The sequence below is a fragment of the Anomaloglossus baeobatrachus genome, chromosome 3, assembly GCF_048569485.1.
Source record: "Anomaloglossus baeobatrachus isolate aAnoBae1 chromosome 3, aAnoBae1.hap1, whole genome shotgun sequence".
In the NCBI taxonomy this organism is placed as follows: Eukaryota; Metazoa; Chordata; class Amphibia; order Anura; family Aromobatidae; genus Anomaloglossus; species Anomaloglossus baeobatrachus.
In genome coordinates this window covers 215,242,733-215,259,754 of record NC_134355.1, presented here as the reverse complement: position 1 = coordinate 215,259,754, position 17,022 = coordinate 215,242,733, and the positions used below count along the sequence as shown (strand labels likewise).

The window sequence follows — 17,022 nt, the reverse complement described above, 5'->3', positions numbered from 1 at the left end:
GGTCCATGCGGTGTAGCTGCGTTCTGATCACTGAATGCCATCTGATTTTTATGGACTGACATAATGGAGAAGGTGAAGAAACTTTTTCCTGCCACCCCTGAAAAAAAGGGATCCCACTCTTCTCTTGTTCAAACTCTGATTAGCATAAATCTGCCCATTTTTCTTGGATGCAGAAAATTTGGTCGTATGAATCTAGCCTTACATTCAGAAAGTGACCTCCAGTCCACACAGAAGACTGAGATGGTGGGTGATGTGAGCTGAAGTGGAATTGTAAATGGCAGAAGACAGAAACAGGTAAAATGTGCATATACACCCTACACTTGCATTACCGATTGCTAATAGGAGGTGGTATGTGAAGACAAAAAATGCCGGAGATGTCCTTTAAGTGTATAAAATTGAAAAGTTTGAGATTGCTAATTCAACATGTCATTAAACACTCAGCATTCCAAAATTGCTACCACATGACAAGTGAGATTTGAAAGATGAAGCTTGGTCATGAAGCCCTAAATTAACTCAAGTCACTAAGAGGTTAAGCGATCTAAAAATAATTGTTACCAACAGTACATAGTCCTGTGCAACATCAGTTTGATAACTCAATCGCTCTGTGAACATAACATATAATCTTAACTGTCATCTGCAATAAACAGACACTTATGATTGGCAATTACCATGCATGTAGTTGTTCAGAGGTTGTTAAAGTTAAGTACTTATTGTTTGTTTTTTTTATCTTCAGTTTTTTCCTTCAATGTTAAGCAGCAAATGAGATTTTATGGAGTCAAAAGCTTGGAATAAGTAATTTTCTAATGATACTTTCCTTTCTATGAAGGAGAGCGGGTTGGGTTGGACTCAGCACCAACAAATTAGTGAAAAATTAAATATTTATTGAACTACATTAAAATGAAAAATAAAAAAAGTTTTTAAATCGTGTGCATTAGGGCACTAACGCGTTTCGGACTACAAACAAAATATTAAAAACAGTCATTAGTCCTAGGTAAGTATGCCCAGCATATGGCTAAGGATATAAATACATGGAATGAAACATGGAATGAATTTATATTTTAGCCATATGCTGGGCATACTTACCTATGACTAAGGACTGTTTTTAATATTTTGTTTGTCTGAAAAACATTAGTTACCTAATGCACACGATTTAAAAACTTTTTTGTATTTTTCATTTTAATGTAGTTCAATAAATACTTGATTTTTTTACTAATTTGTTAGTGCTGTGTCCAACCCAACCCGTTCTCCTTCCTACTGCTTGCATCTTTCCAGACTCAGTCTGTCTGGTGGACACATTGCATTGGAAGTCCTGGAGCACACCTATGGCAGGTAAGCTGAAAATACTTTTTTCTTATTCCTTTCTATGAGGCTGCATTCAGTTATGTTTGTATTTGAATCTTTACCTCTCATTCTGTCCTCGATTTTCATGTTGCGTATCTTGTCGGACGATTGGTTTTACCATGCCACGTTCTGCAGTGCCAGGTATCCTATCATTGTCCACTTTAGTAGTGACCTGCAATATAACAATGATAAGAACACATTTTTTAGAATACATACATATTAGAATGTGTGCATATACACAATGTTTTTTTCACTGTAGAGTTCCGCTGTGGAAACTGCTTGAAAAAACTAACAAAAACGTTCAAAAGGAATGTTTAATTACCAATTCTATGGAAAAAAGACTTGCTGTTCATATGTTCAGCCTTTTGGAAGTCTTAGCCACTTCTGGTTTTTATAAACAAAAAATACTAGTGGCTAAAAAAAATATCAGAAAATAACCAAAAACATCACAAAAGAAGCTTTAGGGATAACATGTTTAAAGTTTAAAATGTATAAAGTTTCATGAAGAGTCTTCTGTTTGAATAACCCAGAATCCCCTGAGTTTTAAAGATGTACACATAGCCTTATTGATGTATTTTATGCACTTTTGTAAATATATCACAAACACACAAATATTCAGATTTGATGGCCACATTTTTGAGAGATGAAGAACTGTTCTTTTTCGGAGCATAAATCTACCATGTTAAATTCTTCCAACCAGCAAAAAAGTTATTTATAGCAAACAAATCCACATCTCATCAGTAAATGCCCAAAGTAGAACACAAGTCAACACAAAAATTGAAAATTGTTTTAACTTACAAAATTCTTACCCAATACAATCTTCAAATTACTACAGCCAGAAATCACTTAAAGGGGTTGTCCACTCGTGGGTCAACCCTTCTTAAAAGCTACAGTGAAATCAATAAATTTATAAGTGGAAACAGACATCTTAGCATGGACTAGCCTACACATCTTACCCAGAGAGGCAATGCTTTATTTGTTAAAAGAATAACAACATGTTTTGAAGATGAGACTGACAATTTTTATTTAAAAAAATATTTATCCTATGAGTGCCTTTTTTGTGTCCCACAAACAGACCCTTGACTGTTGACTTTGCTCTAAATGTTAACGTGTCCTATGCATAATAATAAAAAGCCATTCCAGAGTTGTTGGCACAGTGTCTGCAGGTGCTCATGTGACATGTTAGGATATGTGAGCGCTGTAGCCCATTAGCGGCCACTGATTAACTGCAATCTTTAGGCTACATGCGCACGCTGTTTTTTGTCACAAAAAAACTGCACTATTGAGACCCCAAAACTGCATCAAAACTGCCTGGGCCCAATAGCTCAGGAAATTCAGGATATTGCTCCAGATCGAGCACTTGGGAAATAAAAATAAAAAAAAGTAAAAATAAAGAAAAAAATGATAAAGCGAGCGCTTCATACTTACCAAATCATTGGCGCGGCTATACACTGCTCCCGCGGCCGCTCAGTTGGCTCACGCATGTTCACTGCTTACCCAGCCCACCGGCATCTGTGATTAGTTACAGTTAGATGTGCCCTCAGCCTGTGTGACAGTGTCTGACTGCAACGAATCACAGGTGCTATGAGACGACCCCCATCACTAATCTGTACGTGAAAAGAAATAAACTTCAAAAAAATCCTTTATTTGAAATAAAATATGAAAAAAATCACCCTTTTACTACTTTATTAACCCCTAAAACACCCCCGCTGGTTTGAAGTAATCCACACGAGGTCCCACAACACTTCCAGCTGATCTGAATTCTCATAGACTTTGCTGGGAAGTCAAAATTGAAAACTTTCTGACAATAAAATAAAACCAAAAAACACGGCAATGAACGCAGTGTGCACATGTAGCCTAATGGCTACTTTACATGCTGCGATATCGGTCCTGATATCACTAGCGTGGGTACCCGCCCCCATCTGTTGTGCGACACGGGCAAATCGCTGCCCGTGCCGCACAACATCGCGCAGACCCGTCACACATACTTACCTGCCCGGCGACGTCGCTGTGACCGGCGAACCGCCTCCTTTCTAAGGGGGCGGTCCGTGCGGCGTCACAGCGACGTCACTGAGCGGCCGCCCAATAGAAGCAGAGGGGCGGAGATGAGTGGCCGGAACATCTCACCCACCTCCTTCCTTCCTCATAGCGGCCGGGAGGCAGGTAAGGAGAGGTTCCTCGTTCCTGCGGCGTCACACATAGCGATGTGTGCTGCCGCAGGAGCGACGAACTACATCGTTACTGCTGCAGTAACGATAATCGAGAATGGACCCCCATGTCACCGATGAGCGATTTTGCACGTTTTTGCAACGATTCAAAATCGCTCATCGGTGTCACACGCAGCAACATCGCTAATGCGGCCGGATGTGCGTCACAAATTCCGTGACCCCAACGACTCCGCATTAGCGATGTCGCAGCGTGTAAAGCCCCCTTAAGGCTACATGCACACGCTGCAGTTTTAGTTGGATTTTTTGGTGCACTTTTTAAGTCAGAACTTTCTCACTTTTGACTTCCCAGCAAAGTCTATGAAAAGTTAGATTTGCTGTGCGCACGTTGCAGTTTATTTGTCAGCAGTATTTTTTTTCACAAATTTTGGTTTACAAAAAAAGCAGTATGTTCATTCTTCTTGCATTTTTGACAACTTTTGTCACCCATTGAAATCAATGAGGGGATGAAAAATGCATGGCAACAAATTGTTTGCATTTTGCATACGTTTTACGAGCGGTTCTGTCAACAAAAATGCAGCTCACGAACTTATTTCCAGAATGACAAAATCATAGCTGAACTGATTTTGGGGTGTCTGTGTCTCTCTCTCTCTCAGTGTGTGTCTCTCTCTCTAAGCCGCTTCATACTCACTGATTACTGGCGCCACGGGGCTGTCACACTGCTCCCACAGCCTCTCCTTCTTTCCTATCCGCTCATTAGCCTCATTACATATTCACTGCAGCCGCTCATTAGGCTCATACATATTCACTACTTCTCCTGTCTGATTGGTTGCAGTCAGACCCGCCTCCATGCTGAGTGACAGCTTTCTGACTGCAACCAATCACAGCCGCCAGTGGGAGAGTCTATATCGAACAGTACAGTAAAGATTTTAAAAAAAAAAAAGCATGCCGTCCGCCCAATTTTGATACCCAGCCAAGAAAAAGCCTCACAGCTGAGGGCTGGTATTTTCAGGCTGAGGGGTAATAAGGAGTTAATGGCAGCCCATAGCTGCCCTTAAGTCCTAGATTAGTCATGGCAGGCGTCTATGAGACACCACCCATTACTAATCTGTAAATAAAAGTAAATAAACACAAACACCCAAAAAATCCTTTACTTGAAATAAAATACAAAAAACACCCTCTTTCACCACTTTATTAACACCCCAAACACCCCTCCAGGTCCGACGTAATCCACACAAGGTCCCACGACTTTTCCAGCACTACAGAACAAGACTGCCCGCTGTGAGCTCCACGCAACAACTGAAATGAGTTGCGCTATCAGCGGTGACGTCACTCAGGTTATCTGCAGCCACAGCTGGAGTCCTCCACCTGTGACAGCAAATCACCCGAGTGACTGAAGTGAACTGCGCGATCAGCGGTGCCGTCAGGTCACCGCTGGAGTCCTCCACTTGTCACCGCAAATCAGGCCGCAACTGAAGGATGCACCTTAATGACGTCACCGCCGATCGTGCAGCTCACTTCAGTCACGGCCTGAACCTCACAGCGGTGAACCCGTGACGTCACTGCCACGACACATGCAGTACTGCGGGGCTCGCAGCTGTGACGTCAGTGGTTCACCAGAGTTCATTCTGATCACGCGGTTCTGTCTACACTCACAGCTGGCAGTCATGTTCTATAATACAGATAATTAATAAGCTGCACACTAACCACTATAAAAATATAAACGTGAAAAATGGTAAAGCATTACTACTATAAGGATGCTGTGAACAATGAAAAATATATTTAGCTATCTGGAAAAAATGAAATACATGAAAAATGGTATTGCAAAAACTGCTATGAATATTTGAAAATAGTAGACATGTTTAGAAAATGTATTGATCAATGCAAATGAGCCCGAAAACCAATGACAAGGTATTTCATTTTTTCCAGATAGCTAAATGTATTTTTCATTGTTCACAGTAACCCTATAGCAGTAATGCTTTACCATTTTTTCTGTTTATATTTTTAAAGTGGTTCATGTGCAGCTTATTATCTGTATTATAGTCATGTATTTTTAAGCTAGCACCAAATTCACGCACATAGGAGTTCCAGTCAGTCTTTTTTTTCTGATTAGTATGCAGTGTCTAACTGAGAACCCAGAACCTCGCCCTATTACCAGACTCTATTCATTATCCTATATAGCCAGGAGCCTGTCTGCCCACATTTGCAAATTTTTAATAGCATATAGAGAGGCACTAAGGTTACGTTCCCGAAAAATTAGAGATTACCTTGTCGTTGGTTTTCAGGCTCATTTGCATTGATCAATACATTTGCTAAACATCTCTACTATTTTCAAATATTCATAGCAGTTTATATTCATAGCAGTTTATATTCATAGTAGTTTTTGCTCACACTGCACAAGCGACCATGGCAAAACTGGCAAAGCTGGGCATCCAGCTGGTTGACCACCCACCTTATTCAAAGGATCTAGCTCCCTCTAAGGCTATGTGCGCACACAGCGTTGCATGCTGCCAAATCGCTGCATTCTAAAAAGCAACATGTCACTTATTCCATGCGCTTTGGATGCTGGTCCCGCTCTGTCTATGGTGGGGGCTGCATCCAGAGCGCATGAAATCGGCTTTTTCACTGCATTCATTACACAGTGTTTCTGCAGCGATTTGACGCACACATGTACTGTAAAAATCTCTACATAAATTTCTGCATGGACACGACGTAACGTGGGCACATACCCTTAGGAAAATGTAACAATATGTTTTCTATCTGCTGATATGTGCCTGTTGACATCAAATAAAATATGTTTAACAAAAAAAAAAAAAGATGGGAGAGTTCTGTACTTGACATCATACATAGACCACAACTATGAGAGACAAAATGAGAAAAGAAAACCAGAAAATCTTCTTGTCTGATTTTGCAAGTTTTTGTTTTGAAAATTATGGTGGAAAATAAGTATTTAGTCACGTAAAAACATGCAAGATTTCTGGCTCTCATAGACCTATTACTTCTTCTTTAAGAGGCTCATCTGTCCTTCACTCACTACCTGTAGTAATGGCACCTGTTTATAAACTTGTTAGCAGTATAAAAGAAACCTGTCCACAACCTCAGTCACACTCCTTACTCCACTATGGTGAAGACCAAAGAGCTGTCAAAAGACACTAGAAACAAACTTGTAGCCCTGCACCAGACTGGGAAGACTGAATACGCAACAGGCAAGCAGCTTGGTGTGATGAAATCAACTGTAGTACAATAATAAGAACATGGAAGACATAAAAGACCACTGATAATCTCCCTCGATCTGGGGCTCCATGCAAGATCTCACCCCGTGGAGTCAAAATGATCACAACAACAGTGAGCAAAACTCCCAGAACCACACAGGGGGACCTAAGTGAGTGACCTGCATAAAGCTGGGACCACCGTAACAAAGGCTACCATCAGTAACACACTACGCCACCAGGGACTCAGATCCTGCAGTGCAGACGTGTTCTCTTGATTATGCCAATACATGTCCGGGCCAGTCTGAAGTTTGATCGAGAGCATTTGGATTATCTAGAAGAGTAGAATGTCATATGGTCTGATGAAACCAAAGTAGACAACTTGTCGTGTTTGGAGGAGACAAAATGCTGAGTTGCATCCAAGAACACCATACCTACTGTGAAGCATGGGGGTGGCAACATCATGCTTTGGGGGCTGTTTATCTGCAAAGGGACTAGGACGACTGATCTGTGTACAAGAAAGAATAAATGGGGCCATACATCGTGAGGTTTTGAGAGTATACCTCCTTCCATCAGCAAGGGCATTACAGATGAAACGTGGCTGCGTCTTTCAGCATGATGATGATCACAAGCACACCACTAGGGAAATGAAGGAGTGGCTTCGTAAGAAGCATATGAAGGTCCTGGAGTGGCATAGCCAGTCTCTAGATCTCAACCCCATAAAAAACCTTTTTAGGGAGTTAAAGTCAGAGTTGCCCAGTGACAGGCATAAAATATCATTGCTCTAGAGGAGATCTGCATGGAGGAATGGGCCAAAATACCACCAACAGTATGTTCCAACCCTCTGAAGACTTACAGAAAACGTTTGACCTCTGTCATTGCCAAAAAAAGGATATATAACAAAATATTGAGATGAACTATTATTATAGACCAAATCCTTATTTTCCACCATAATTTGCAAAAACAATCTTGCCAAATCAGACAAGATGATTTTCTGGATTTACTTTCTCATTTTATCTGTCATAGTTGTGATCTACCTAGGATACAAATTCCAGGCAGACCTCATCTTTTTAAGTGGGAGAACATGTCTGACTAAATACTTTTTTTTCCCCACCGTATGCTATGCTCCTCTCAGATGGGGTAGCAAAAACCTGGTGACAGAATCCCTTTAATAGAAGACTCAGTGCTCAGATCCTGCTATTCTCTGCGGCACAGATCTTTATTTTTTTTTTATTTGTCAGGCTATCAGCAGCATGTTTAGACCAGGGCTGTGAAGCTGGTAAGCCAAACCTCTGACTCTCCATGACTCCCTCATAAATGGTTCATGTTTAACTGCTAAATTTACTATAGTAAAGTGGTACCATCAGGCAAAAAACTTTAATAAATTGTAAATATACAATGCACTATGCATTATGCCCCTTTCAGACGTCAGTGTTTAAGGTACGTATGTTTTTTTGTTTTTTTTTTAAACACTGATGCCTTACGTATCCAGTGTTATTCTGTGATGTTACTGACATGGCCATGTTTTCACACGGACCATGTGGCCCTGCACGCACACACGGAGACATGTCAGTTTTTCTCCGGTAGAACGGGTGTCACAAGGACTGCACACTGATGTGATCCGTGTGCCACGTACCGGAGAAAGCACATGTCTTTGAAATAAATTGAATTTCTATACTCCCTTGTCTCCAGTTCTGATCTCTTCGTAGCTACTGTCACTTGCTTCTGGCCCCCGCTCATTATGCTCATTGCATATTCACTGCACCGAGGACTTGGAAGCAGCAGCATCGCCGGGGACATCAGCACCGGAGACAGGTAAGTATCCAGCAGTGTGTGTGTGCAGTGACGTCAGGGGGTCATCGGATTATCCAAGGAACTCTGATGACCTCATGGTGACAACCACGTCCTGTTCTCCATTAAATGTGCAGCAGTATGGGATAGACGTGGGCCCACCCCCTAACTGGATTGTGGCGGACCGGGATAGGGCTTTGACAGGGAAATAAATTGGAATAGAAGGTGTCTTTTGTCTATTTATTGACTAATAGACATGGGCAAACCCGAACTATAAAGTTCTGGAAACGTACCGAAGACATAGTGTTCATGGACAAGGTCCCGAACAGTTTTCCTAGGAAACACGTATTACAGTTCGGGTCCAGGGGCTGTAAAAAAAAAGCACATTGTAAAAAAACATTCCGTATATAGTTATCAGCCCAGCGATGTGTCATGCAGACCCACTATCTCCCGGCAGCTTCTGCTTCTCGGTCCAATCATTAACGTCCAGCAGTATTCACTGCACTGCTCATCAGTTGGAAGTCTTAGTCTTTTTTTAGCTGTGTTTGCGGTGACGTCAGGGTTCACTCGAGTCCATTTTGACTATCACTGTCAGCCTGCTTCTCGCTCTGAATAGATGCTTATCTGTACAGAGCGATGAAGCAGAGCTGACATTGCTCTCCCTGTGGACTACATCAGACTAAGGATTTTTTTAATATAATAAAGATGGAGTCTCTAAATGTTTTTTTGTTTTATTTCTAATAAAAAAATGTGTTTTATGTGTTGTGGGTTTTTTTTTTTCAATTGTTTACTAGAAATTCACGGTGGCAATGTCTAATTTGGTGTGTCACCATGAATGTCGGGCTTAGTACAAGCTGACAATACAAAGCAGGCTCTAACCCCATTATTACCCAGCGTGCCATCGCCATCAGGGCCGCTGGACGAGCCGAGGAAAGCGCCAGAAAATAGTGCTTCTATGAATTCGCCCTTTTCTGGGGCAACTGGGGGCTGAAATGCGCAGCGGGAGAGGCCCAGACAGCTTGAGATACCCTGCGCTGAGGATTCCATACCCCCACTGACTGGTTTTACCTGGCTAGCCATCAAAATATGGTGGGAGCCTATGCAATTTTTTTTTTTAAAAAATATTTATTTAAAAAATTAAGAAAGAATATTGCGCTTCTCTAAATTTTGATTGCCAGCCAAGGTAAAGCCAGGCAGATAGGGGTGGCAGCTCATAGCCGTTGGCTTTATCTGCACTGAAAATCAAAAATACTGCAGACCACTATCTGATTTTTTTAATGATTTGTTTATTTTTACAGTACTGTGATGTCAGGCCATCACAGACACCAGCACAGAGAATGGGTGTCTGTCATTTTCCTGTTAGAGTAAAGGCCCCGTCACACTAAGCAACATCGCTAGCAACATCGCTGCTAACGAACAACTTTTGTGACATTGCTAGCGATGTTGCTGTGTGTGACATCCAGCAACAACCTGGCCCCTGCTGTGAGGTCGCTGGTTGTTGCTGAATGTCCTGGGCCATTTTTTAGTTGTTGCTGTCCCGCTGTGAAGCACAGATCGCTGTGTGTGACAGCGAGACAGCAACAACTAAATGTGCAGGCAGCAGGAGCCGGCTTCTGTGGAGGCTGGTAACCAATGTAAACATCGGGTAACCAAGAAGCCCTTGTCCTTGGTTACCCGATATTTACCTTTGTTACCAGCCTCCGCCGCTCTCACTGTCAGTGCCGGCTCCTGCTCTGTGCACATGTAGCTGCAGCACACATCGGGTTAATTAACCCGATGTGTGCTGTAGCTAGGAGAGCAGGGAGCCAGCGCTAAGCGGTGTGCGCTGCTCCCTGCTCTGTGCACATTTAGCTGCAGCACACATCGGGTAATTAACCCGATGTGTGCTGTAACTAGGAGAGCAGGGAGCCAGCGCTCAGTGTGCGCTGCTCCCTGCTCTCTGCACGTGTAGCTGCGTGCGCTGGTAACCAAGGTAAATATCGGGTTGGTTACCCGATATTTACCTTAGTTACCAAGCGCAGCATCTTTCACGCTGCGCTGGGGGCTGAGCTCACCAGCAACTCGTGTAGCGACGCTCCAGCGATCCCTGCCAGGTCAGGTTGCTGGTAGGATCGCTGGAGCGTCGCAGTGTGACATCTCACCAGCAACCTCCTAGCAATTTACCAGCGATCCCTATCGTTGTTGGGATCGCTGATAAGTTGATTAGTGTGACTGGACCTTTACCTGAAACTAGACCATACATTCGTACGTGTGAGGAACTGCACGTAGCCATAAAGCTTGTAGAGGAGGAGACATCCATGTAGTCTTGCTCAGCTGGTCACAATCACTAACAAAGAGGCAGATCATACACTCTGGGCTTGAACAAAGGAAGATGCCAGAATGTATGGTCTCTTTTCAGGAATGACGTCATTTCCCTCATATGATAGGGGAGTGTGCAAAATGCTGCCAATGTTTCCAGACTGAATAAATTTAATTTTATAACGTCTACATGAACAAGGAGTTTTTTTATACTATAAGCGAGGGTCTGGGGGCACCACTCCATTGATTTTTCAATTATAGTGGATGGGTGGTAACGTAGCCATGCCCACCAAGCAAGACAGTCATACCCACTAACCTGGAATCAGACTGCACATTACACTGTATGCTCCTCCCTGTGAAGACATCACACCCAAGCTGCCTGCTTTCTTTGTGCCACACAGCCTGTAGATCAAGTAGTTATAAACATGAAATCATCAAATAGTGGTCGTGGATGTGAAATTCATAGTATCACGCCAAATTAGACATGGCCACAATGAATTTCTAGTAAACAGTCAAAAAAAAAGGAAATGCAAACAAAAATTTATTAGAAATTAAAAACAAAAAAACAACACATTTAGACTCCTTTAGTATAAAAAAAAACCTTAGTACGACATAGTCCACAGGGAAAGTACTGTTAGCTCTGCTTCATCGCTCTATACAGACAAGCGTCTCTACAGAGAGAGTAGCAGACTGACACTGATAGCGACAGTCAAAGGTCAATCGAGTACTCGACTCGGGTTAACCCTGATGTCATAGCGAACACGACAGAAAAAAAAACGAAGACTGATGAGTGACGAGCAGTGCAGTGAATACCACTGGAAGTTAATGGACCTGGAAGCAGAAGCGGCCAGGAGACAACGGGTCTGCAGGACGCGTTGTGGGACCAGTAAGTATAATGGTATAATGACAATGTTTATTATTAACTATATTCTTTCTTTTACAGCCCCATCCCATAACTGTAAAGTCCAAACTCGGGGTTTGGACGCAAGTTTGTGTTATCTCCAAACCCGAACACAGATTTTACAAAACGTTCGGGCGAGTCTCCCAATTAAGAACATCGGGGGGTTCGCCCATCATTATTGAATGATTTTCTCTTTTTATATCTTTTCAGGTTTGCTTTTGGGGAACGTCATGGGACCTCACCATGGATTACGGCGGACCTTTTGTATTTTTTTTATTTTTAAAAAAAAATTAACCTGGTGAATGAGGGGTGGAGTTAAGGGGTTTTTGTTAAAATAAACTTTTTTTTATTCTACTTTCAACTACTGGATTAATAATGGTGGTTTTTGTTAGACGCCACCCATTACAAATACCAGGGCTTGATGCCAGCTGGAGCTGCCATCAACCCCACAGATATTACCCCGTTTGCCACCGCACCAGGGCAATGAGAAGAGCAGAGTCCAGCACCAGAATTGGCGCATCTGATGGATGCGCCATTTCTGGGGCGGCTGCGAGCTGCTATTGTTAGGCTGGAAAATGCAAAATAACACACAAGGACGTGATAACATGCTAAGTGGGCAGACTAGTTGGAGAACTAACAACCCTGCGACTAGTTACAGCCCTAATTAGCCTCTCAAACTGTGTTGGCAATACTTTTTCTAAAGATCTGTTCATGGGTGCTAGTATATGGTATGACTGTTAGGCAGGGATTAATAGATATGCACCCAGAACTGCTCGTGGTTCTGGGTACATGGAGGACCTGGCATGTTCCCTTTAAGTGGAAAAAACAGCTTTCAACAAAAACGTACGAAATAACATTTGTGAAGTCTATGAATTTTTTGAGATATAGCATTGCCTCCATCGGCTCCCCCTTCATAGATGACCTCAAGTCTGATCTAATTATTTTAAGGCTAGAGAACAACTTCTCTACACTAATTTGAGGTGGTGGCAAAGTGGTGACCACACGGACTACTTCTATAACAATCTCGGGGGGTAAAAGAATTGCTCCATGTTGTCTAAATACTTTTCAAAACGAAAATCCTCATCTGATGAGGCTGAAGATTTGGCAGCAGTAGCACTGGATGAAAACTCCTCTTGCTTTTGGCTGTCCTATAGCCACTCATTTTAGCTCCTATCTGGGTCAGAGCTTCTATTCTTTTAGTAAGCCATTGATTATCCAGTAATGTGTGATGTCTTGGGTCCAAATAAACAGCTGCCAGAAGAATTTTATGTTCTATTAGTAGTGTATCTCCGTTTAATTGAAGCAGCAATCCCATCTGCAATTAAACCTCCTCTTTTGGACAGGCAAAATAGCAAGTTCTTCCACTCCTTGATGAAAATGCTGGGAGTTAAATCAATAACTGATTTCATTACCTTCCCAATCAGCATTTTCCTTTTGCAGACTATCTCTTATTGCCAGCTGCTGCGTGTGCACAACACACGGCATGTGATGAATAGCAAAGAGATTTGAAGCAGCTTCAATAAGATCAACAAATTCTGAAGGATAATTTTGCTGTTTTTCAGTAGTAATATCTGTTTCTGAAGTTTTCTTCTAGCTGTGATTTATCTTTATTATTTTAGTTCATCAGTTTAATTCTACTTATGTTTGAAGCATTGTCCATTACAATAGCAAGAACCTCTTCTGGCAGTTCTGAGAGGAGTGCAGGCACTCCTTCCCAGTGCCTTATCCTCTTATGTGCAGAGGAGGAGCTTCACTACTTCTAAGCATAACGTGCAGCACAGATTCATCTCAACCAAAAGTCTAGATTATTTGATCATGAATAAAACATTTAAAGACATTTCATAACATTACCAAATTTTATTAAAAAATATTCTGCACATACTGCATTGCATTACTGTTCACAATATATATTTTAGAAGTAGGAGTCGGTCCACATTATACCGACTCAGTCTTAACAGCCCTAATTTAGACTGGGCTTGAGCATAAACCAACAGTTCAAAGAAACGCTTGTTCACGAGAATCATACAGTTAAGTTCTAAAGATGCTTGCCATCAAATGGTTTAATAATTCTGACACTGCAGCAGCTATTAAAAATGGCATTTTGATGAATTTGGAGAAACAACATATTAAATTAGTAGTATTGTGGTAATTAAATTGTTCTGGTTCCATGGTTTACAGCAAACCGCAGAAATCTTTTACATCTGAGAGCAGCATAATGTAGAGACAGGGACCCGGATTCCAGCGATGTATCACTTACTGAGTAGCTTGCTGTCATTTTGATAAAAATCAATGTTTTCTCTGCTGCAGATCTTGTAGTTATACAGAGCTCATGAATATATTGGACTATCTAGCAGCATGCCAAGTAGTCCTTTAATGATTAAACAATTATTTTATCAAAACTACGCTAAGCAGCTCAGTAAGTGACAGGGCTGTGGAATTAGAGTCAAGGAGTCTGAATCCATTTTGGTGGCGTCGGTAAAAAATGGACAAACTATGACTCCTAAAATGTATAATAAATTGGGTACAGCGGTTCAATGCACTACGTGATGAATATTTTTTTTATAAGAATCTTGGAAAGTTATGAAATGTCCAATAAACGTCTATTCTATTCCTGATCTGAGGATTTCAGCTTTTAGTTGAGATGAATCTTTGTTGGACTTCAGCTATATGATTTAAGTAGTAAACCTCCTCCTCAACAGATAAGAGTAATAACAAAGACATGGGGGGCGTGGGTTGCTGAGTCGCACATGCTGGGAGCTCTGTCCTCAACTTCCCCTCTTAAGGCCCAGTCACACTAAACATCGCTAGCAACATCGCTGCTAACGAACAACTTTTGTGACGTAACAGCGATGTTGCTAGTGATGTTGCTTAGTGTGACATCCAGCAACAACCCGGCCCCTGCTGTGAGGTCGTTGGTTGTTGCTGAATGTCCTGGGCCATTTTTTAGTTGTTGCTCTCCCGCTGTGAAGCACACATCGCTGTGTGTGACAGCGACAGAGCAACAACTAAATGTGCAGACAGCAGGAGCCAGCTTCTGCGGACTCTGGTAACCACAGTAAACATCGGGTAACCAAGAAGCCCTTACCTTGGTTACCCAATATTTACCTTCGTTACCAGCGTCCGCCGCTCTCACACTGTCGGTGCCGGCTCCTGTTCTGTGCACATGTAGCTGCAGTACACATCGGGTAATTAACCCCATGGGTACTGTAGCTAGGAGAGCAGGGAGCCAGCGCTAAGCAGTGTGCGTGGCTCCCTGCTCTCTGCACATGTAGCTGCAGTACACATTGGGTAATTAACCCCATGTGTACTGTAGCTAGGAGAGCAGGGAGCCAGCGCTAAGCGGTGTGCACTGGTAACCAAGGTAAATATCGGGTTGGTTACCCGATATTTACCTTAGTTACCAAGCGCAGCATCGCTTCCACGCGGCGCTGCTGGCTGGGGGCTGGTCACTGGTTGCTGGTGAGCTCACCAGCAACTCATGTAGCCACGCTCCAGCGATCCCTGCCAGGTCAGGTTGCTGGTGGGATCGCTGGAGCGTCGCAGTGTGACATCTCACCAGCAACCTCCTAGCAACTTACCAGCGATCCCTATCAGGTTGGATCGTTGTTGGGATCGCTGGCAAGTTGTTTAGTGTGACTGGGCCTTTAGCCTCTGTAAGAGCACATTAACATTTCGCTGCTTATGGGCAAATCCCGGAAAGTCACAGGACACCAAGGTGAGACAAAGGAGACAGTGAGCAGCATGGATCGTTTCATCAGCCAGAGTACCTCAGCAGCCATCAGGAACACTAGATCAATGATGGGCCTCCCTCATGGAAAGCTAACAGCTGCAGGAAACTCAAACAAAGACACAGCATGACCCGGGGAAATCACAGCAGGACTTCTCCAGCGAGGAGGACAATGAGGGAGATCTGCCTAATCTACATGAGATAAGTAAATCTATCAAGGCTTTGCCTGCAAAAAAAGACTTGGATAGATTTGCTAGCAGGCTTGAGAATACTTATAAGAAAGAGCTGCAGGCACTAAAATCTGAATTCACATACAGGGTAGAGGAAGTGGAGAAATCCCAGGAAGCCATCACTGCTGAGTTGTCCCTACAAAGGAAAATATTACTTAGCCACTCAGCAAAGATTGATGAACTCACTTCAGGGCAAGAGGACTTCGAGAACCGCAATCAGCGAAATAATGTCAGTATCCGTGGCATCCCTGAAAGTATTGGCACGCCTGAACTGGAGGCCATGGCACAGAAGTTCTTTGCTCAGATTCTAGGAGAACAAAGCTCTGGGCCGATTGAGTTGGACCGCATACATAGGGCCCTGGGTCCCAAATTCCCTCCAGATTCACGTCCAAGGGACATAATATGTGGAGTCCACTTTTATAAGGTGAAGGACTCCATCATGTCCACGGTGCGGCAGGCAGGATCCATCAATTTCCAGGGGTCCCAGGTCCAGATATTACTGGATCTGGCTAGACGCACTCTGCAGCTGCGAAGAGCATTAAGGCCCCTGCTCCAATATCTCCAGAACAGAAACATTCCACATAGATGGGGCTTCCCCTTCCAGCTGACAGCACATAAGGATGGGAAATCAGCAATCTTCCACAAACTCAGAGATCTGACTAAGTTCTTGGGGATTTTCGAGCTTCCTATGGTGGCACTGCCGGATTGGCCCTCAGGCCCCCAACTCCCCGTGGAACCCCCAGAGTATGGTAGCCAGTCCATCGCCGTGGGAGACAAAGAGGTCCTGACCAGAACAATCCGGCAGGGTAACGGTCCTGGGCAGCACCCCATTTTACTACTAGAGATAGCCAAATTATCCCTGGAGCCACAGGTGAAGGCCTTTCCTTGGAACTGCACCAAAGGCATTGTTGCAAGTTACTGTGATTTGTTGAAAGTCTTTCTCCTGTAACCTAATACTGCTTGTTTCCAGACTAACAGTTTATTTCACAGGTGTTATCAGAGATTCTGACTTTGGGTCAAGTACTACTTAAACCTCATAGGAGGAATCATTAAACTGTTTGTCTTATAGATCCACTTGGACCCTCCACCTGGTGGACCTGGTTGGGAGTGTCTTCCCCTAGCCATTACTGACCTGACCCTGTGGGGCTGGACCGTCTGAAGGCGAAGATTTGGGCCTTTTGAGAAATTAGCCCGTGAGACCCATGTGATCTTTCTTGTTTTTTACAATTACTAGAATCTTGTCCCTGATCTGAGCACCTTGCTTACCCACTGGGAATGTGGATTGGGGTCAATGCCTAGAGTAATAGCCTGTTATGATGTTTACTATTCTTTAGATAATAAGTTTTAGCGGGGGCATATA

The 17,022-nt window shown here is 43.0% G+C and overlaps 1 protein-coding gene across 7 annotated transcripts in view; it reads right to left on the bottom strand.

Moving 5' to 3' along the window:
* AFDN (afadin, adherens junction formation factor) overlaps positions 1-17,022 on the bottom strand; it is a 1,370,646-nt gene that overhangs the window by 948,083 nt on the left and 405,541 nt on the right. For all 7 annotated transcript variants that reach the window (XM_075339717.1, XM_075339721.1, XM_075339720.1 and 4 more), the window contains exon 13: positions 1,404-1,513. In XM_075339717.1, the coding sequence (XP_075195832.1) occupies positions 1,404-1,513 (110 nt within the window). The remainder of the gene's footprint in view (positions 1-1,403; positions 1,514-17,022) is intronic.